At 35.8% G+C, this 23,349-nt stretch overlaps 1 protein-coding gene across 5 annotated transcripts in view; it reads left to right on the top strand.

Annotated features, from left to right (window-relative positions):
* The window catches only part of USP15 (ubiquitin specific peptidase 15), a 152,410-nt gene that overhangs the window by 111,147 nt on the left and 17,914 nt on the right, over positions 1 to 23,349 (top strand). For 2 of the 5 annotated variants that reach the window (XM_006154147.3, XM_006154146.3), the window contains 3 exons: positions 10,784 to 10,957; positions 14,160 to 14,318; positions 14,400 to 14,624. In XM_006154147.3, coding sequence (XP_006154209.1) covers positions 10,784 to 10,957; positions 14,160 to 14,318; positions 14,400 to 14,624 — 558 coding nt within the window. Of the gene's footprint in view, positions 1 to 4,159; positions 4,306 to 10,783; positions 10,958 to 14,159; positions 14,319 to 14,399; positions 14,625 to 23,349 lie in introns of those variants that run through there. The other 3 variants (XM_027774066.1, XM_014590038.2, XM_027774067.1) reach the window with 3 other exon arrangements.

The following is a 23,349-nucleotide window of genomic DNA, read 5'->3' as shown; positions in this document are numbered from 1 at the left end:
ACATTCCTGCTAAGATACGTCTACTAAAGACTAATCCTGACTCTTACTTCTCGTACTTTCTTATATATACAGATATCCATTCTGTAATCCAAGTCAAAACCCTAAGATTTTCCCTAGCCCTGTTCCATCTGCCTCTTAAATATCACTTAAATCTGTCTTTTCTTCTCCTGCTGGTATATTATTTCAATAATTTAGCATCTTTTACGAGTTATCAAAATGTATCAGTAAGTCATCTTCTTGTTCCCTTTTTTTGTCTTCTACTTCTTTTAGTATACTTTAAAATTCATTGTTTTTTTTTTAATTATTATTTAGGTAAACTGACCATGATGTGCTTAAAACCTGTTTTACCCCATCTGAAGGATAAATTCATACTACACTCTACCTTCCTCCTTAGTCAAAACCACTTTCATTTCTTGGAATTTATTAGTTTTCAGACATCTTTGTGTGTACTGTTGTTACCTGCTTGTATTTTTCCCACACTGATCCCCTTTCTTCTAGCCTTTTCTCCCAGACAAATATCAATTACATTGTGAGAATCATGAAAGTGGAGGCTATCTTTGGTTTTCGTTTATATCCCTAATATTTTGTATAATGCCAGATAATAGTAAGTTCATTATTACAACAGTCTTTCTCACAATGTATGTATGGATACTTGTTAACAATAGAATAAATAAGATATTGTAAGTGACCAAAAATTTCTTTAGCAGTTCAGTAGGATAATCTTATATGTATTAAATCTAATAAGAAATTAGACTTCTATATTTTATTTTTCTGGTAGTATATTTGATTGTATTTTACCAAAGTATTTGTCTGACAACTTAGATATGTGAAAGTAAACTTAGTCTTTCCACATAGATGATTTAAGAAACAAACACTACATTTAAAAATATATATCATTTACCAGAAATGTTTGGAGTCTGACTATAGCAGGTTAATCTTTCTAGAACTGCCTTAACTCCAAAGGAGCACAAACTTTAAATGAATTATAGCCTATATTGCTTCTTACAACTGAAGGGCCAAAGAGCTACTAATACATATAAAGTCCAAGAAATTACAACTTATGTTCTGCAAATGCAACCATTCTGATGTAGCACTCAGATTTGGTTAAGATTTGGTTAACACATTAGATGCAGTGTGGCAGAAAATACCAGTGCTCCCATAGAAACAGTTGTTTGAATGATTTCACAGTAAATGATAAGGAAAAAAAATGTTTAGTACATTATTTGTATACCTATAGAGACTCTGAAATAATTATCTTCTCAATATTTGTTGAGTGGTTTTTGTTTTTGTTTTTAGAAAAATTTGAAGTTTTGGATTACAAAAGTAATCAGAAATCTTCATAGTTCATGCTATAACCTGGTGTTTAAATTTCTGCTTAAATTCAACTTCAGTATTTAGTGTCAGTTATGGGCCTAGTGTAATGAAATAATATGAAGAAGTAGATGACTTGGTTGTTTCTCCTAAGGGATGTAGTAAATTAATTCAACTTATAACAATTTTTCTTCTATTCCTATATATGCCTTTTCAAGAGAATTAAAAGATTAATATATCACACAATTCTTAATATGTATTCAAAAATGTTTCTTCATAAATATCATGTGACAGGGACTGAACACACAAAAATTTATAAAGAACCATTTTATAAATTTTTTTCTTAAATCCTTTGTCTGGCTTGCCTCAAAACTTAAAACTGACATTCATTTCACTGCCAGCCAGCTTTGAATTATTGATGGGGTAGAGATAAGATGTTAGCATTGAAATTTGCAAGTTTTAGTTCTTTAAAATAAATATAACTAACACTAACATTTCTTAATGTTATTAGAATTGTTTATATTTTATCATGTTTCCATGAATGAATACTGAAATAAAATCACTGTGAGTAGCCTGTTCAAGAAAAAAAAAAAAAATACAGACAGTTGCTGTCATAATCTAGTAGTTTTTAAACTATGTATACACACACATTCACCCTTACCTGAAGCTCATTGGCCTTGTTGGCAATGTAATAATCATTATTACAGCAATTACATCCAGATTTACATTGCAAGTGGATCTTCTGTCCAGTTTAGCTTTCAGTGTGAAAATCGATGGTTTTTACATAATTATGGCTTTTTTTTTTCTTTTTCTTTTTTTCTTTTTGCTAGAGGGCATGTGCACTTGCCAGAGAGGTACAAAGAGAGGGAAAGTAAGAAATAACCCCCGTGGGGGATGGCCATGCCACAGTGCCTTCTCCTCCATTCTCCTCTTGGAATTTTAGGCATGTGCACCCAGCTTAATTTTTAAGCTGCTGGGTCTAGGACTTGAACCAGTATGCCATGTGGGAGTCCAGCAACTTAACCACCACACCCTGCTGGCCCTTAGTTGTGGCTTTTCTGCATTGACTTTTCTAGTTACAGGATTCACTCACTGTAAGTAGCAAGGAAGTCTTTTTTTTTTTTTTTTTGAGAGATTTTCACTGTAGGGCGCGTGCGCTCGCCAGACAGACAAAGAGAGACATAGAGACAGAAAGCGAGAAATCACCTCCCAGGGGGGATGGTCACGCTGCAATCCCTTCTCCTCCATTCTCTTCTCGGGATCTTGGGCACACACGCACATGCGCCCGGCATGAGTTTTAAGCCACCGGGTCCGGGACACGAACCGCGGTCGACTACGTGGGAGTCCAGCGACATAGCCATTACGCTAACTGCTGGTTCCCAGCAAGGAAGTCTTTTTGACAAACTCAAAATTCTCCTCTCTCAATCCCATAGATGAGGAGGGGAAAAAGAATCGATGGATCTTTGCTAGGCAACAAGATGTTTCCCATATCAGTTCTCATCATTTCCAGAACTTTGATAAATTCAGCTAATGTGTGAAGAGAAAATACTATAGAATTTAAAGGAAGAGGCAACAACAGATCCTTTAAATGAAGTATAATGTTATTAATCTCTTAAGCATAGGGAGCAATAAATGATTTATATTCATGTGCCGCCGCATAATGTGGTCATATACAATGGTGGTCCTTTAAAGAACGTATCGTCTGTACCGTTGATCCTTGGTATATAGTAGGCTGTGCCAGCTAGGATTTTGTAAATACACTCTATGATGTATGTACAGTGAAATCACCTGACAGTGCATTTCTCAGATCTTTAAGTGATGCATAACCGTAGATGTATTAAAGTGTTAGAACAACCTTGTCCAATTCAAAACCCTGCATTTACAAGTATATCTACTGGGGCTGGCAGGTGGCATGGTGGCTGAGGCACTGGATTCCCACATTGCTAACCACAGTTTGAGTCCCAGACCTGGCAGCTTGCTTTCTCAATTTCCCTTTCTCTCTCTGTCTCTCTCTGGTCAAATTTAAAAATAATACTAATACATGCAATTAAATAAATAATTATTTTTTTAAATAAAAAAAGTACATTTACTTAATATAAAATTCTAGCATTTGAAATAAGAGTATGCTAGTTCTCTTTCAATAACTAGTTGAGAGGGGGGAAAAGCCATAGTTAAAGTTTTGAAAAATAAAAAAAAGTTACATTCATTTATATTTTACTTACGTTATATTCACTCTCACCAAAATGTGGCGATCTTCAGAATTTCCTCTCAAATTAATTATATTTGCCTTTCTCGGGGAAAAAAGCAAAAATTAGACATCAAGTGGCTTAAAACAGAAAATCAAATGGCTTAAACATATCTCATTTTTTAGCCACTCTGAAGGAGGAACAGGTTTTTCATTGTAAAAGTTTGTATCAGACTTCTTGCATCATCTATTTCATTATAAAACTAGAGCCAATATCCCAGCATCGATAGAATGTTTTAGAATTATATAGTACCTTTTCAGAATTCTTCTACTATTGTCATGATGAATTAGAAAAGTTGCCATGACCAATCTGTAAATTCTTAATCTAACCTTAAAATTCAGGAAAAAAAATTTTTTTTGAGGATATTCTAAGATGACTTTAACCATGGATTAATTCAGATTTTACTTTTTTAAATCATAAGAAAATAAAAATGAATCTCTCTAGGTTTTTTTTTTTTTATAGTATTGGTCAGTTTGAAAGTGTAGCTTTTTTTTTTTTAAGAGTTGTGAGTGGCATTACATTTTGCTTAGTTACAGAATGAGTTACACAACTCAGAGCCTTTAGGTAATCAAAAATTAAGTTTGTTTTCTTTCCTATTCTAGTTACCGGTTTACTAAAATAGTGAGCATACATGATCACTTGAGAATTGGGCTTCTGGAGCACCTGAACAGAAAGGGAGTGGTTCATATTCAGCATTACAAAAGACAACTTTCTCTTTTTGAAGGGGATTACTTTGGCTATTTTCCAGGTACTGGGGAAATTCCAGATTCATTACAAGTTATTGGGATGGCTATTAATTATTCATTTCCTAAAATATGTTCATTAATAGACTTGAGATTTGGTTATTTAGTAGAGCTTTATCTGATTTGTCAATTTAAACAAAAATTAGATTGTAGTGAAATACACAGTTGCGATCCTTACTTGTATCACATGTTTTTGTTTTGTTTTGTTTCAGAGAACTCTAGAAACATCAGTCTTATTAGCCAGAACATACTTAGTGAAAAAACTTTTTTAAAGTAATGCAAAAGTGATAGAATTTGCACAAGTGTATATGAAGAAAAGTTATGTAGAATGCATCACATCTTTTGAAGTAATTGAATAATGAAAGAAAATCATATTTCATGTAATATTTCAGTTTTAGGATTGCATTAAGGAAGGAAAGTTTTAAGTAGGACTTTGTATAGAGAATTACAACTATAAAATATTTGAATTATTCATGCTTCCTTTTTAAAAAAAATAGTTCTTCAAGGCAGTAGTAGATAAAGATCTGTATACATTGAACTATATGGTAGAGTTTCCCTGAATGAGACATTTGATTATTTAGAATTCTCTTTGGAATTTATTTCCAAACACACTTCCTTCACATATGTTTTCCTTTTACAGATTTATCTTAATAGTTGTTGGGAGCATTCACAATGGTTATTTTCCTTCATTAGGAAAACCTCTTTGCACATTCTTTGAACTTTTATTTTTGAACTTCAGGACTTTTGGATCAATTATATAACAGGATGCAATTCAAATCTCTTTTTTTGTTAAGTGCTTTCCCAATGCTAAGTCTAAGAACTACTTCCAATCTTGCTGTTATTCAAGTTTATATTCATTTAGCTATGTGCCAGGCATTCTGCTAGATCCTGAAGTACAAAGATGAGTAAGACATGGGCTTTCTCTGCTCTCAAGTGCAGTGTAAGTGAGTTCAAGGTTCGTTAGCACAGAGGAAGAAGATACTAGTTTTTCCTTGAGTTGCTGAGAAAGGTGCTACATTTTTCATTGCTGGAGTGTTACAGAATAACTAGAAATTCTTAAAGGGCTAGAATATAAAAAGAGGAGAACTATATGTAAGGGCCCAGTCATATTAAACTAAGAAATATGCCTTGAGTTGAGAGTCCTAATTCAAATTCAAGCATATGTTTATTACTTGGAGTTTTTCATACAGCAAGAGAACCAAAATGCCACGTGAGGAACAAATACTTAGCAGTTCCTTCTGCTCATTACGCAATTGTTGTGCACATGCACCAACAATTCTTACAATTCCTGTGGATCGACAGTTTTTAGAATAGCTTATGCCCTCAATCTGCTAACCAGTCATTATATCACAAAGGTTAAATCAATGAATGTCCAAAGTACATGGTAGCATATTACTAAATACAAACTTTAATTTTTAATCCTTAAATCTTCAGGTGCTCTTGTCAGCTTTGTACACTATTAACTTGCATAAGGATCAGAAAAATATGTAAATATCATTATGTTTAACATAGTTAACAAGTGCATATACTTGGTCACAATCTTTCCTGTTTTGTATGGGTTTTTTGTATTGGTACAGAATCTTTTTCTTCAGTCTGCTCATTACTTTTAACATGGTATTTGACAAAATCCTACCCAATTTTAGGGCCAAGTTGGTAAAATTATGATAGAGAAAACTGATTTTTTAAAGTGTATGTTTAATGATCAGTCGCATTACTTTATTTTTGAACCTCATTATATTGGTGATATATTATAGTTCTCCTAAATACTGATATTTTGGCATCCATCAAAGTCAGGCAGTTGAACTCCAATAAATTAACAGAGGCAAAATTCAAAGTGGCATGACACTGATACACATATCACAAAACTCATAAGTAGCCTCAAAAAATAACATACTCACTAATATTGCTTATATAATTACTCGTTTTCCATGATACATTTATATGTATTTTGAGTTTGCTAAGAACAAACATATATTACAAAAGGGTGAATTTTGTTCTGTTTTACAGTGCTAGAAGCATTAAAAGTAAGAGGTGTATCCACATCGACATAACACAAGTTGTATAATTTTTAGTTCATGTTATATCACTCAGTAAATATCTTACATGTTAAAAGGAAAAAAATTCCTACTTCTACAAATATAGGACTTTGTAAATATCTATGTCTTTTAGACAGGAATTGTCTTGGACAATCTTATCTGATAGGAAATGATAGTTTTATAGTAAGTTGAAACTTTAAGAGACATATCAGAACTATGTTTTAATTTTTATTATTAAACTAATAAAAATTATTCTGTAAAACATTGTATTTAATGAGAACCAGTTCAGATATCCAGTTTTCTTATTAATTGTCAAGGATATACCTGTTTCTAAGATAGCCTCACATGAAAAGGTTGAATAATAACTATATCATACCCAACTTTAAGGAACTAGCTTCTTGGGACCAGCAGGGGGTATAGTGGTTATGCACTGGACTTCCACATGACAGACTGTGGTTTGAGTCCCAGTTTGAAACTCACATCAGGCATGTGTGCGTGCATGCCCCAAGTCCCATAAGGACAGTGGAGGAGAAAGGATTGCGACATGGCCAACCCCCAGAGGATGATTTCTCACTTTCTCTCTCTCTGTCTCTGAGTCTCTGGCAAGTGCCAAGCAAAAATCTCTTTAAAAAAGGAAAGAATATAACTAGCTTATTTCTTCTGCCAGAATTATAACAGTGAACACTGATATATAGTCACCATGGAAGTATTTTGGTTGTCTGCTTTAATTTCAATCACACCTTGAAATTTATACCAAAATTATAAGAAGGCTTTTTATATCTTGACTGACCTTTCTATCAATAGAACATAACTGACTCCTAATATAATGGTGTTTTCAAAATGAAGGATGTTGTTATCATCTTAGTTTTTAAACTGTTATGATTTATGGATAACAATTATACCAGCTATTGAATCAGTATTTATTTATATGTGTTTGTACACATAGATTGATAGAAAAGGGTAACTTGTGAGTTTTTAAATATTATGCTAGGGGCTAGGCAGTGGTGTGGTGGTTTAGGCGCCTGGATCCCACATGGTCAATTATGCAGCTCAAGTCTTTGACTGAGGCTTCAAAAAAATACTGCACATGTTTGCATGTGTACCCAAAATCCCAAGAAGAAAATGAAGAAGGGATTGTGGCATGGCCATCCCAAGGGAAGTGATTTCTCATTTAATCTTTCTCTCTCTTACTCTCCTGTAAGTGTACATGCCCTATAGCAAAATAAAAAAACAAAAACAAAACATTATATTCAACAAATAAGATGTTTGTTGGCCCATTTAGGACTAAATAACTTAAATGTAAATATTGATTATAACTGTCTTCACAGGTAATACAGGCAATCACTTATCATTAATACTATTTGTGTGTGTGTTTATAACTTGCTAACAGTTAGTTATAACCAGTTTGAAACTAGGCACATGTCACTGTGATAAGAAGTCTCTGTTTCAAGGAGTCTTTTGGAAATCAAAGCAGAGCTCCAGTGTAAAGCAAAGAGTAGATTCAACGAACTTCAAACAAAATGGTGGGAAATGTCTAATACATACTGCCCTTCTTTCGGTTTGGTATTCAGGGGAGCGCTTGAAGATATTCTTGAGATTATTCATTACAGGCAAATATATTTTTGATCTCAGTCTTGGCAAGACAGACAAACCAAAAAATTAAACTTATTGAGTATTGTAAAATAAGTGCTATGATGAAAGTGACAACTGCACGTTATGGAAACATACAGGAGGAAATGCTAAGAGAATCTAGGGAGGTTTCCCAAGAAGACACCTAAATCTTGATAGATTGATAGAACTTAATAAGGCAAAACAAAGGGGTGTCACAATTTAGGATAGATGAAACAGTTTTGCAAGCTTATAGAGAAAATGCATGGAATTAAAAGAACCACAAGCAGTCAAATAAGGCTTGACTAGAGTTTAAAAAAAAAATAGGTTATTAGCGAAGAATGAGGCTGTATATGTGGGCATAAAAAACAGTCTAAGATTTCTAAGAATTTTAAAACTTACTTGATTAAACATTCCCAAATTTGGCCAGGGGGGTGGAGGGAAGAATTTGAAATTCTGATCTGAAAGTTGGGAAAATTTATATCTGGGAAGGGACATGACTACATGTATATTTTATGAAGATCACACTGGTGCTTTTAGGAAATGAAACATTTTTTGGAACTTTTTGCAAGATGAGGTATAGATGCCAATAATTTAGTAAAACAAAACAAAGAATTATTCATGTTTGCACAGCTTGGTGCTTTGAGATATTTAGTAAAGTCATTAACAGGCGATAGAATGTTATCTTCTTAGCATCGCCCTGAGCTGATCACATATAAGGGTATAAGAACTAATTGATGACTATTGGAAATTGGTGTCTGAACCTCCTTTTCACCTATTTGACTGTTCAGTGTTGATCCTGTTTGTACTAAATCAGATGATACTACTAAGTGATGGCATTTATGCTCTGTGCAGCTATGATATATTGTAGATTGTCTGGCCCTTCCTCCAGTGCTGAGTGTATCATGGACATGTAATACAAAAGAGCAGCAAATGGAACTCAGGAGTAGAAGATTAAGAGAGGAGTTTAGATAGAAGGATATAGGAAGAAAAGTAGAGGAGTATCCTTTCCCTTTCCCAGGGAAGTGATTTCTCATTTTATCTTCTCTCACATCATAGCTTTCCTCTGTCTTCCTGTTGTTTGCATACATAAAAGTGTGTTAATGCTGAAAATGATATGTAAATGACTTTAAAGACTTACATAAGCCAAAAATTTTTAACTATTAACAACTCCATGATATTGTAAACAGTTATCCCTTTTGCCTTAAGGTATTATCTACTAATTTAGACAGTATTATTTCTATTATATAGAAAACTTCCAAGCAGATATTATGACGAATTTAGTAAACATAAGTTGACTTATTATGAAAACCACAAAATTGGGACCAGCAAGTGGCATGGTGGTTAAGGGTACAGGACTCCCACATGGCTGAACACAGTTTGAGTCCCAGACCCGGAAGCTTGCATTCTCTCCTTTTCTTATTCTGTCCCTCTCTGACCAAATTAAAAATTGTAAAAGTTAAATGAAATAATTCTTTAAAAAACACACACACACAAAATTGAGTACCATAATTTATTTCAAACAGCTAAGTAAAAGTCTAATATACTTATTTTAGAGTTTTAGCTAAATAACATATGGTATATTGTCATAGTTTATAGTATCTAAGTTGGCTGCGTGAACCCAGCAAGCTGACCCTTCTGAGCCCAAGCGTATTTACTTTAACACAAATGAGTGGTAAGCCAGCTTTGAAAAACTTTCATTTACTTTATTGTTAATCCAGACTCTCATAATGGGTTTCTGCTATTAGCAACTAGCTTCTCTTACAGCTCTTTGCCACTTGACTCCAAGACAATTATCTTCTGGGAGGAGGGAGAGTAACCTATATAACTGTATGTCTTTGTCAGTTATTGCATATTCTAGACATCTAGTTGATTAAAGGTATATTGGGTTCATATTGAGGAGAAATTGTTTAATATCTTCAACTTAAAATTACTCCATCTTGAGATAAAGTATTGTGGAAAAGCTGCTCTACCTTGTTTTATTTAAAATAATAATGTACTTAATTCAGAATGAAAAAGAGTTGAAAATTAATTTATTTTTAGTTTATACTTTGCCATAAGGAAGAATTAGATTGTTATGATATAAAAGAATTGGAAGAATTCAAAATGCAGTGACACAGAGTTCACGTAACTGAAATTTATTTTCTCAGATTCAGCTAATCTGTACCATTTCTTCTAAAAATGGCTTACCAACGGAAGGTTTAAAGGCTGCTTTTTCATGATAAGGAATTGACCATGGAAGCAATAAATAGTTTTTTCAAGTTATTTCTTTATTGTACCCTATCTTAGTTTTTTACCTACTCAGGCTAATTTAACAGGTACTGGGATGAGTAGACAATCTTAATTTCTACCTCTCAAGTCAAAGAAAGAAAGCTCTTTAGTGTCCCTCCCAGTTAAAAGGTAGCTTGCTATGTTTAAAATTAATGCAGCTCTGACAGCAACAAATATTAGCATTTTAATTTATTAAAAACAATTGGTTTGAAATTTGGGAAATGGGGCCAGCAGGTAATGTGGTAATTAAGGGAGCTGGGCCCTCACATAGTCACCTGCAGTTCAAGTCCCAGACCTGGCTTTCTCACTTTCCCTCTCTCTGGTCAAATAAAATAATAATAGTAAAGAAAGTTAAATAAAATAATTATTTTAAAAAGAAATTTGGGAAATGAATAATTGAATACCTCATTTGAGTGTTTATTTGAACCGTCTCTTATTAGTACAAGAGATCATCTAAATTTTTCTCTATTATATGTTATAGCAAATTAATTTGTTTGCCTCATCATTTTAAGATGTTTCAAGGAAAGCATATATATGGTTACTTGAAAATATATTTTATTCTTTGCAGTGTTTGAGCAATACGCCTCCACTTACAGAGTATTTCCTCAATGATAAATATCAAGAAGAACTGAATTTTGACAATCCTTTAGGAATGAGAGGTGAAATAGCTAAATCTTATGCCGAACTCATCAAGCAAATGTGGTCTGGAAAGTTTAGCTACGTCACCCCAAGAGCCTTTAAGGTTAGTGTCATAAATGCGTTCACAAAGAGGACTTATCACCCTCAAGAAGATGAAAATTGTTTTTTTTTTGGGGGGGGGGGAGGTATAAAATATACCATAGTTTTACAGTACCTAAGTAAAATACAGTATATCTGGGTATACAATTTTAGGGCAGGGAACAATATGGGTGATTGTTTTAAAATGTTTGACAAGGATCTGAGAGTAGAATGGGTGGGAGAAAAGTGTTGGCGAACACTGACATGGTACAAAATAACAGTAGAGAGAGAGCAATGAGCACTTCCATGATTGTTTTAGAATACAGTACATCTCTGGAAAACATGAATATTTTATATGACTATAAAGGTCTGAATTGGGGCTTGTGGTTGAACTCTTAAGAAGTCACTTTATTTTAAGAATCATTTTAAGTTTGAAGACTTATTAAGATGATACTAGTCTACAAAACAAGCACCAAATATTAATGAAATATATTTTCAATTTACTTCTTAAAGTTTTAAGTTTATTTGTATTTGTAAATTGGCTGTTTCTTGGAATCCTAAGTAATTTTGCTTATTATTTAAATAAAAAATGAGCTGATGTTTATATTTTATAAGTTTTCCTAATAATTATACAAGTGAGATGTTCAGGAAGTTTTAAACTTTTAAAGAGAGTAAACAATTTTAAGCTGATATTTATGCAAGCAACATAAATGGCATTTGTATTAGGACATCTACTAGGTAACATTTTGTTTACTATATACTAGTTATTTATATAATAAACAACAAGGGGCTAGCAGGTGTTATGGTGGTTGAGGCACTGGACTCCCACATGGCCAACTGCAATTAGAGTCCCAGACCACATGGCTTGAAAGTTACTCCAGGTGTGTGTGCATATGTGCCCCAAAACTCAAGAGTAGAGTGGAGAAGAAGGGATTATGGTGTGGCCAGAGTGATTTCTTACTTCCCCTCTCTGTTTCTCTCTGGCTCGTACATGCACCATATGAAAATACCTCTGCATTTATCTTCTTTAACAATTGTACAAACTAGTCCAAACCAGCCATCTCCCAACACTTACCCATCCTTCCAATTAGTTTAATTTTGCTGGATTTTCTCTCTTTAAGTTATGTGGAAATAGACTCTTTTATAATCAACCTGTGGCTTGGTGGTTAAGGTAGCTGGATCCCATGTGACTAACTATATGGTTCAAGTCTCAGACCTGGCAACTTGAGAAACACACTGTGTGTGTGTGTGTGTTTGTGTGTATCCTGGTGGGAGAGAATGATGGAGAAGATATGGTATGGCCATTCCCCATGCCAGGGAGAAGGGGTGGTTCCTCACTTTCCCTCCCTCTTTTTCTTTCTCTGGTGACCACACACACCCTCTGACTTTTTCTTTTCACAGTATGATTCATATTATTACATTTTAGTCACATAAAAAAATACTATTATAATACCTCAGAAAATTGTTATGAACATAATTATTCTTGTTATTGCTAAAATAGATTTGAGCTCTTTTACACACCGAAATTAAATGATAGCAGTGTCATTTTTTTCCAGGGCTTGTTCAAAAAATGAAAATGTTATTGCATTTTAAGTCTTCAGTGTTTTCCAATATGTTATACAAAACTCCAGGTTTCAAACCAGCCATCTCCCAACACTTACCCATCCTTCCAATTAGTTTAATTTTGCTGGATTTTCTCTCTTTAAGTTATGTGGAAATAGACTCTTTTATAAGTCAACCTGTGGCTTGGTGGTTAAGGTAGCTGGATCCCATGTGACTAACTATATGGTTCAAGTCTCAGACCTGGCAACTTGAGAAACACACTGTGTGTGTGTGTGTGTTTGTGTGTATCCTGGTGGGAGAGAATGATGGAGAAGATATGGTATGGCCATTCCCCATGCCAGGGAGAAGGGGTGGTTCCTCACTTTCCCTCCCTCTTTTTCTTTCTCTGGTGACCACACACACCCTCTGACTTTTTCTTTTCACAGTATGATTCATATTATTACATTTTAGTCACATAAAAAAATACTATTATAATACCTCAGAAAATTGTTATGAACATAATTATTCTTGTTATTGCTAAAATAGATTTGAGCTCTTTTACACACCGAAATTAAATGATAGCAGTGTCATTTTTTTCCAGGGCTTGTTCAAAAAATGAAAATGTTATTGCATTTTAAGTCTTCAGTGTTTTCCAATATGTTATACAAAACTCCAGGTTTTTTCCCTTGTTCTTTCTTCAGCTACCTTCTCTTATTTTTAATTCTGTAGAATATTTATTTTTTAAATGATTTTAGATATGGATCTATTTTGGTAAGTAGCAAGAACGAGAGCCGGTTTCTTATTACCTACCTACCAGATGTTTACAGAAAAAGGCAATAGAAGAACCTCTGCACAATCCTTTGACAAATAGTGAAAGAGCAATTAATGACAAGGAATCAAGTACCAAACTGATTAATACGTTTACATATTTTTAAATGATTCTATGTCTTTGTTTATTTTGTCCCAGATAAACTCTGTTGAATGCTCACTGAGACTACAAGACAAATGATATTTCTCTTGTGTGTTGATTTTCATTATTCATAGTAGTTACATTCCGCAAGGCACCACAAATTAACAAATACTGAACCATTGCTCCTAGGAAAAATACAGAGTTTGATCCTTCCAACCTCTTGTCATTTTCATCAAGTGATAGATGTATAGTTTTATTTCTGTGTGTTTCTGTTTAGGCACATCATATTTAATATAAATTGCTTAAACATTTAACTCATAACCAGCAACACTATAACTTATTCCTGAATGAAGCTCATCTGACACAGCTTCTCCAGAAGACTCATCTCAGCCTCCTCATGTTTAGGAAAGAATACTAGTCAGCAGTTCAGCACTATACTTGTGGTCCATTATAAACAAAAAAATTACCAGCAAAAATTAAAAAGTAAAAAGCACTGAATAAACACGAAAGGATACTTGTTTACAGTATGAGGACTAAAACAGAAGGCAGAGCATTGCCCTGTTTGACTACAGCTGGGAATGTGCACATCAGGTGACTGAAATTTTTTACTACTCAGACCTTTCCCACCAGTGACCACAAAAGTGTCACAAGTTGATTTGGAGGTTACAAATTTTAGGAAGAATACAGATTTATGAAGTGGTCTCTGTGAATAATATGGAGATGTGTGTGTGTGTGTGTCCCCAGAACTGATTTTATAGTTTTGCTTCTTTTACAGACACAGGTAGGCCGTTTTGCACCTCAGTTCTCTGGCTATCAGCAGCAGGACTGTCAAGAACTATTAGCTTTCCTATTAGATGGATTACATGAGGATTTGAACAGAATTAGGAAAAAACCATATATACAACTAAAAGATGCTGATGGAAGGCCAGACAAGGTAAACTTCATGACATTATTATTATCACCGTATTAGAATTCTGTGATACCTCTTTGTAATATCTATTTGTTTTCCTTGTAGATAGTTGCTGAAGAAGCTTGGGAAAACCATTTAAAAAGAAATGATTCTATCATAGTAGATATATTTCATGGCCTTTTCAAATCAACTTTAGTTTGTCCCGAGTGTGCTAAGATTTCAGTAACATTTGATCCTTTTTGTTACTTGACACTTCCATTGCCCATGAAAAAGGAACGTACCTTGGAAGTTTATTTAGTTAGAATGGATCCACTTACCAAACCTATGCAGGTAAGTAATGATGACTTTGTTTGCGTTTGTTATTTTTATAAAATGTTAGTGCTTAATCCTTATTTTAAAAAAATATTGAATGCTATAGAACAATTTGATGATAATGTTTATTGTGTAAGAGATTTTTTTTCAAGCTATTTTTAAAATTAGTATAAATTGGGACCAGCAGGTGGGATAATGGTTACGTCACTGGACTTCCACATAGTCGACCGTGGTTCAAGTCCAGACCTGGTGGCTTAAAACTCACGCTGGGCGCATGTCTGTCTGTGTCCAAAATCCCAAGAGAATGGAGGAGAAGGGCTTGCGGTGTGGCTTTCCCCCTCTCTGGGAGTGATTTCTAGCTTTCCATCTCTCTCTCTCTGGAGAGTGCACGTGCCCTATGACAAAAATCTCCCTTAGAAAAAAACTAGCACCACCTGTTGGCATAATGGTTATGTCACTGAACTTCCACGTAGTCAACCGTGGTTCAAGTCCCAGACCTGGTAGCTTAAAATTTAGACTGGACACATATGCCTACATGTACAAAGTCCCAAGAGGAGAAAAGACTGTGGCATGGCTATCCCCCCGAGGGGTGATTTCTCATTTTCTTTCTGTCTCTCTGGTAAGTGCATGTACCCTATAACAAAAAATCTCTATTAAAAAGAAAAAAAATAATATAAATGTTTAGATTCCTAAGAAGGTAAAGAATGTACACAAAGCATCATATGTCAAATAAACATAAAATTCTCAAAAGCTTTTTCTCATTAAAGAAAAATGAGATATTTGGTTTTATGTTTGAATGAATATTACCTAACAAAGATTAATAACATGGTATTGTTTTCCATAGTTGCTTTCCATAGAAATGGAAGTGTAGACTAAAAAATATTTAAACTAGCAAGACCAAGATACCTGGTTCAATAATGTTCTAGTATTTAATATTTTGAGATACCACATATTACTTATGCTATACAAAAACCTTTAGTATCAGTCATCTGCCTGATTCCATTGTCTATTGTTACAGTTGGATTACTTGACACTATATAGGCAAACCACCATATTTTCTCCCTGCTTCATTAATCAATGAACTCTTTTCTGACACTTGTCCCATCCAGTGAACATAACTCAAAATTCTTTTTTTTTTTTTGCTATAGGGTGTGTGCGCTTTGCCAAAAAGACAGAGATAAATAGAAAGCAAGAAATCGCCCCTCAGGGGAGATGGCCATGCTGCAATCCCTTCTCCATTCTCCTCTCGGGATCTTGGGCACACATGCACACGTGCCTGGTGTGAGTTTAAGTTACTGGGTCAGGACTCAACCTGCGGTCGACTACATGGGAGTTCAGCGACATAGCCATTACGCTAGCTGCTGGTCCCTCAAAATTCTTTTTATCACCTTTGATTCATTTTCATCATTTTCCCCTTAGACCATGAGGGTTTTCTTTAAGAATTATTTATTTAATTTTATTTATTTTTAATTTTGCTATAGGACATGTGTGCCCACCAGAGAGAGAGAGAGAAAGAAGGAAACTGAGAAAGCAAACTGCTAGCTCTGAGACTCAAACCATGGTTTGGCGATATGGGAGTCCAGTGCCTTAACTACCATGCCACCTAGTGGCATCCTGACCATGAATTCTTTGATGATAGAGACCTTGTAAATGTTACTTTCAGCCCTAAAAGTATTTAAAATTTTTATTTACTCATATTTGTCGGATACCTACTAAGTATAAAACTATTCATGAAACAAGGCAGATATGGTTCCTGCTCTAGAAGATAGTTTTCTGTAAATTCTTAATTTTGGTTTTCAGCAAAATGGCTAAGTTTATTAGTGCGTAATAGTCATTAAATCTATATGAAAGTTATGCTTTAAATAAAATTATCTGACCATTCAGGGAAGTATGTGTTTACTCAAGGGCAAGGGTATATTTGTGTTCATAAAAATGGTTTTTCCATTCAAAGTAATTGGAGTCTAGTAGGGACTAGATATTTCAGCCATTTATTCTGCTGTTGCTTTATGTTTCCTTCATGAAGTCTTCAAACCTGGTATCCTCATGTCAGTGTTTCATTATGTAATCATGAGTACTTACCCTTATCTATGAACCAGGTCAATAAAAACCTTTTACTTTTGGCCTGAGAATATTTGTTTTAATGTCTAGAGTTATATCCTCTAGAATCATTAAGTACAAGATTGTCAGTATTCTTTTCAATGGAAAGAAAGTGCAGGAGTCCCAAATGATACTCTTACCTCTTGAGATGTAACTTTGTAGATACATGCTAATGAATATAAAAGAACAAGAGAGCAAAGAGTAAAAATGTATTGCAACCAAAAATAAACATTGTTGCTATATTTCTCTAAGTACATTTGATAGACATTGTTCTCCCAGACAGTAATATAGTCTATAATTATATGTAGCAGACTAATTCAATGTACATTAGCCCCGAAGGTGTGTACTCAGAGTTCTTCTGTAATTTGGGCTTTAAATTATCTTCACAGCTATGTGAATTACTTTGATTGACTTCTTACCTCAGTTCAAAATGATAGCCTCATTAACACTGTGCTTTAACCAGGGGATAAGGGAAATAAATTAGCCTATTTGATGAGTTTACCCATCATTAAAGTTGATTTAGGTTACAGAAGTTTCTTAGCAATCATATTGAACATATTATGTGCAAGATGCTGGAAACACAAAGATGTTTTTAGTTTTTGTTGTCAGGAAACTTGTCACACTATATGAGGAGTACCCTGAGAAGGTGCTACAAGAACACACGGACTAACTCCTCAATCTAGCAATGATGCTGTAGTAAGACCTGAAGGATGATTAGGTTATAAGCAGGTGATGATTAGAAATAAAAGCATCGTAGGCCAAGAGAATATCATGTGCAAAAGGCTGAAGGCAAAAGAGGCCTGGAATTTATAAATGACTAGTAAGGTTAGTGGGAGCCAGATTACAGAGAACTTTGGTATAATGATAGGAAGTTTGGACTTCATTCTCAAGACTAGGGGAGTCATTACAGGTTATTAAGCATAGAGATTGTATTACCAGATTTGTATTTGATAAAGAAAGTCCTGGCTAGAACAGGGGTTATATAATAAAGACTTAAATCAGAAGTACTAAGACAAGGTTAGAGGCTTTCTGATGTTCAAATGGCACATGACAAGAATGTGAATTCTTATGATTAGTGTCAGAAGCCTGCAGGTGGCATGGTGGTTAAGGTGTTGGAGTCCCACAGGGGTGACCATGGTTCAAGTCCTGGACATGGTGGCTTGCTTTTCACTCCCCACCTCCCCATTTCTCTCTGATTACAAATAATGATAATGATGATAAATAAAATTGAATAAATAACTTTCTTTTAAAAGGTTAGTGTCAGGGTAGCAATTTGATAGATAGAACTAGTTTAAAGTGAAATGTATTTCCCTATTAAAGATTATATCAATTTTATTGAACAAGGAAACTGAGGAAATGGTAGTGCTCTTTCTTTTAAAGGGATATATAGAAAGAACATGTTTAAGAATAAACCTGTTTTGGGGAACCAGCAGTTAGCGTAATGGCTATGTCGCTGGACTCCCACGTAGTCGACCGAGATTCGTGTCCCGGACGCGGTGGCTTAAAACTCACGCCGGGCACGTGTGCGTGCGTGCCCAAGATACCGAGGGGAGAATGGAGGAGAAGGGATTGTGGCGTGACCATCCCCCCCTGGGGGTGATTTCTCGCTTTCTATCTCTGTCTCTCTTTGTCTGTCTGGCGAGCACACGCACCCTATAGCAAAAAAACTCTCAAAAAAAAAAAAAAAAAGAATAAACCTGTTTTAGTATTGGGCATGATAACCTAAAATGACCTAAACCCATGTTTAGTGTTGGACATGTTGACTTTGAGATGCACAAAGAGCATCTAGGTAGGTGGAGGTATCCAGTAAGCATTGAGTTTATGTACTTAGAGTGAGAACTTGAGATGGAAATTGGATAGTGAGATAGGAAAGGATGGTAGTCAGTGTTTTAGAAGGATGGGATTTAAGACTAAGGGGGACTGTTTTAGTCCAGTATTGTATTACTAACTGAAATACTTGAGATGGGGAAGGATTGTAAAGAAGAGATTTATTTGACTTATGATTCCAGTGCTTAGAAAATCCAAAGGTGTGAAGTTAGCATCAGGCTGGCTACATGATAGCATATTCAGTAGAAGAATAGAGGATGGTGAAAACCGTGCAGGGATAGACCTTTTATAAAAACCCACTCTCTTGAGAACTGACCTTTGGACAGCCATAACTCACTGGTACTTAGGCTACATCATTAGTCCATTCATAAGAGTAGTGCCTCTGGGCATCACCAGTTCACAGTCTCATCACTTTCAATGCCGTTAAAATGGAGAGCAAATTCAAATGAACCTTTGGAGGACAAACAAATATCCAAACTGTTGTGTCCACACCTGATCCCCAAATTCATGTCTTTCTCTCATATGAAATAACAACTAGATTGGAACCAGCAGATGGCATCATGGTTACGTCATTGGACTCCCATGTAGTGGACTACAATTTGAATCCTGGACCCGCCAGCTTAAAATTCATGCCAATTTGTGTGTGCATGTATGGCCCAAATCCTGAGAGGAGTCTGGAGGAGAAGGAATTGCAGCCTGGCCAACCCCTGGGGGGTGATTTCTCACTTTCTGTCTCTCTGTCTCTCTCTTTCTCTCTAGTGAGCGCACATGCCCTATAGCAAAAAAAAAAAAAAAAAAATCTCTAAAGAAATACAACTGGATGATTTGTGAAAAGTAGAGGTTTATTCAGTTCACCGTTTAAAAGTCCAAGGTCCAGTGGTCAACTATGGGGGGATCTTCTGGCTGCATTGCAACACGGCAGAGGACAGTAGAGTACAATCTGTAGTGTGTGTGTCTCTCATTCTTCCTTCTTATAAACTTACAGGCGTCAATCAAGGGCCCCTGCCCTAACCTCCTACTTACTAATTTCCCAAAAGCCCCACACAATAGTTGGTTAGAGGTTTTTATGGTTTTTCACCCTGTTTTTCCTGTTAAAACCAAGCATAAAATTTGGGAAATACCTAAACTATTAATAGTGACCTTATGATTTATCCTCTAAATCAGAACTCTTGAAAATAACAGGGACAGGGACCAGCAGTTAGCATAATGGCTATGTCACTGGACTCCCATGTAGTCTACCACAGATCGCGTCTCGGAACTGGTGGCTTAAAACTCACGCCGGGCACATGTGCAGGCGTGCCCAAGATCCCAAGAGGAGAATGGAGGAGAAGGGATTGCGGCGTGGCCATCCCCCCAGGGGGTGATTTCTCGCTTTCTGTCTCTCTGTCTCTCTGTCTCTGTCTGGTGAGCTCACGCGCCCTATAGCAAAAACTTCTCAAAAAAAAAAAAAAAGAAAGAAAGAAAGAAAATAACAGGGACAGTTACTAATAATTATGCTAGAAAAATAGGCTAGTACAGGACCAGCCAAAGCAAATCTGAATATATTGTCACCTAGTTTAAGGCAAGCATAGGAATCAAGAAGGCAGTTAAGGATAAAGCTCTAATGAAGCTACAGAAAAACCTCCCAAAGAGGTGTGGGCACAGTAGGAGAAAAGAATTATGAAGTAGTAGTATGGTAGAGAAAGGAAATTTTCAAAGGAGAGAGTGGTCAGCAATCATGTTCTGGAGAGGTCAATAAAATAAGGGCTACTAGAGACCAGCAGATGGTATAATGGCTATGTCGCTGGACTCCCATGTGGTCGACTGCAGTTCAAGTCCCAGACGTGGTGGCCTAAACTCAAGCCGGGCGCATGTGCGTGCGTGCCCAAGATCCCAAGAGGAGAATGGAGGAGAAGGGATTGCGGTGTGGCCATCCCCCCTGGGGGGGTGATTTCTTGCATTCTGTCTCTTTCTGGTAAGCGCACACACCCTATAGCAAAACCTCTCAAAAAATAAATAAATAAAAATAAAATTAAAAAGTTAAGGGCTAATAAAGATTAAGTTGTATTAACAATATTGATAACCTTCGGAGCAGGTTAAAGCAGTGATGAAAAGCACCAAGAAGTGGGTTGAGAACTTAATACAAAGTAAGGAAGTTATGATAGTCAGTGTAGGTACTTTTTAACAAAGGTACTTATAAAGCAGAGGAGAAGGAGTTAAAGAGAGGACAATTATTAGAGGGAAAGCAATGAAGAATTATTCTGGTTTGTTTTTGTTTTTATTTTTTTTAGAAAGTTGTATATATTCCACTGCTTAAGCAAAAGAGTCAATATAAAAAGGAAGAAAGGATCATTGCTGACTTAGGTCACAGAGAAAGCAGGAGAGGATGAGATTCGGAGCATAGATGGTAGGGTTAGTTTCAAATAAGAAGAGAGACATCTGTCTTTCTATATATTGTAGAAACACAAAAGGACAAGTACAGATTTAAATAAGTTTGTAGGAGGACTGGAAGTTGGAGATTTTCCCACCTAGTAGCTTCTGTTTACTTGGTGAAATAGTTTTGCTGAGAGGCCAGCAGGTGGCATGGTGGTTGAAGTGCTGGACTCCCACATGGTCAACCGCAGTTGAAAACCCAGACCTGGCTGCTTGGTTCCTCACTTTCCCTCTCTCTCTGTCTCTCTTTGGTCAAATTAAAAAATAGTTATAACAAATAAAATTAAATAATTATTTTTTAAAAAATACTTACAGTAGTTGAAAGAAAAGTAGTAAAATATGAAGCCTAAAAAATGGTGAAGACTTTAAATGGTTATTGAGAGAAAATGAAGAACAAGCAAATAAGGGATCCGAAGAATTATTTCTGGTAGTGTTGAAGGATCAGTTGCATTTCAGTACTGAGTTTGTAGCACACCAGTTTCTAAGGTGGGAAATTTTCTCTAGCATATGGGTACACCTGTGAGAAATTCAGCAAGGGTAGAACTGAGTAACAGAGATAAAGGTTTTTGCAATGCATTTGAAGTAATGAAGTATGTGGGGTCTGGATATAAAAGCATTAAAACAGTGAGTGGCAAACTGGGAGAATACTGAGATTTTGGTTTTTGTTCATGCATTCAATTGTTATATATCATTTAGATTGTAAAGATACTTTATCCAGCATAATATACACCTCAGTCCAGCCCAGTTGAGAATATTATACATATCCTCATCAACAGATAATAAACCATATCTATGTCCCACCAGTATTTTATCTCTATTTTTTCCCTAAACTTCCTTTCCTATGCTCTTCCCCTCCCACTCTCTCCTACTTTGTCTCCAGTGTCCATAACAATTTCTAATGCTTTTATGTCCTCCAGTCTTTCAGTCTCTACCATAGAGTATGGACATTCGGTATGTTAAGTAGAGACATACAATGTCTCTCTTTCATAGCCTGACTTGCTTCACTCAGCAACAGATCTTCCATATTCATCCACTTTCTATGAAATTACAGGGTCTTTTTTTGTTTATATGGCTGAATAGTATTCCATAGAATATGTATGCCACACTTTTTCCATCTATTCATCTATTTGTGGACATTTGGGTTGTTTCCATGTCTTAGCAATCATGAATAATGATGCAATGAATATAGTTGTGCAAATGCTTTTACAACTGAGCATTCTCCTCTCCTTTGGATAGATCCCCAGGAGTGGAATTGCTGGATCTTATGGTAGTTCTATTTGAAGATCTTTGAGGAGCCTCATATTGTTCTCCAAGTGGCTGGACCAATTTACATTCCCACCAACAGTGTGGGAGTGTTCCCCTGTCACCACATCCCCTCTAGCTCTTATCTTTTTTTTTTTTTTTTTACTCTTTGCCATTCTTACTGGGATTAGATAGTATCTCATCATGGTTTTGATCTGCATCTCCCTTAGGATGAGGGACGTTGAGCATTTTTTCATATGTCTTCCTTATTCAGCTCATTTTCGCATCTTTTAATTGAGTTAATCATTAACTTCCAGTAAGCTGCTTGAGTTCCCTGTGTATTCTGGGTTATCAGTCCCTCCTGAGGCACAGTTAACAAAAATTCTCTCCTATTCTGAGGATTGTCAATTCACACTAATTACAGTGTCCTTTGCAGCGCAAAAACTTCTTAATCTGATGTAATCTCACCTGACTATTTTGGGAATTATTGCCTTTTGGGGTCTTGCTTAAGAAGTCTTTGCCTACTCCAATGTCTCCCAAAGATTCCTCAGATTTCCACCAATAGTTTTATAGTTTGTGGTCTTAGGTTTAGATCTTTGATCCACTTTGAGTTGATTTTTGTTAATGGTGGCAGATAGGGGTTCAGATTCATCTTTCCACAGGTGGATACCAGTTGTTTCAGCACCATTTGCCAAAGAGGTTTTCCTTTTCCAACCGGATTGACTGGTACCCTTTGTCAAACATGAGTTGGCTGTATGTTTTGGGGTTTACTTCTGGGGTCTCTATTCATTATTCCTCTTGTCTGTTGTGCCAATACTGTGCTGTTTTGATTATCACAGCTTTGTGATATATTTTGGGGTCAGGAAGTGAGATGCCACCCACTCTACTCTTCTTGCAAAGGATGGCTTTAGCAATATGGGGTCTTTTAAGGTTCCAGACAGATTCTATGATTGTCTTTCCTAGATCTGTTAAAAATGTCTCTTGGGGGACCAGCAGTTAGTGTAAGGGCTATGTCGCTGGACTCCTACGTAGTCGACCACAGTTCGCGTCCCGGACCCGGTGGCTTAAATTCACGCCGGGCACGTGTGCGTGCGTACCCGAGATCCCAAGAGGAGAATGGAGAAGGGATTGCGGCGTGGCCATCCCCCCTAGGGGGTGATTTCTC

The sequence above is a fragment of the Tupaia chinensis genome, unplaced genomic scaffold (assembly GCF_000334495.1).
Source record: "Tupaia chinensis unplaced genomic scaffold, TupChi_1.0 Scaffold000395_1, whole genome shotgun sequence".
Classification (NCBI taxonomy): Eukaryota; Metazoa; Chordata; class Mammalia; order Scandentia; family Tupaiidae; genus Tupaia; species Tupaia belangeri.
This window is presented reverse-complemented; position numbering and strand designations above follow the sequence as displayed.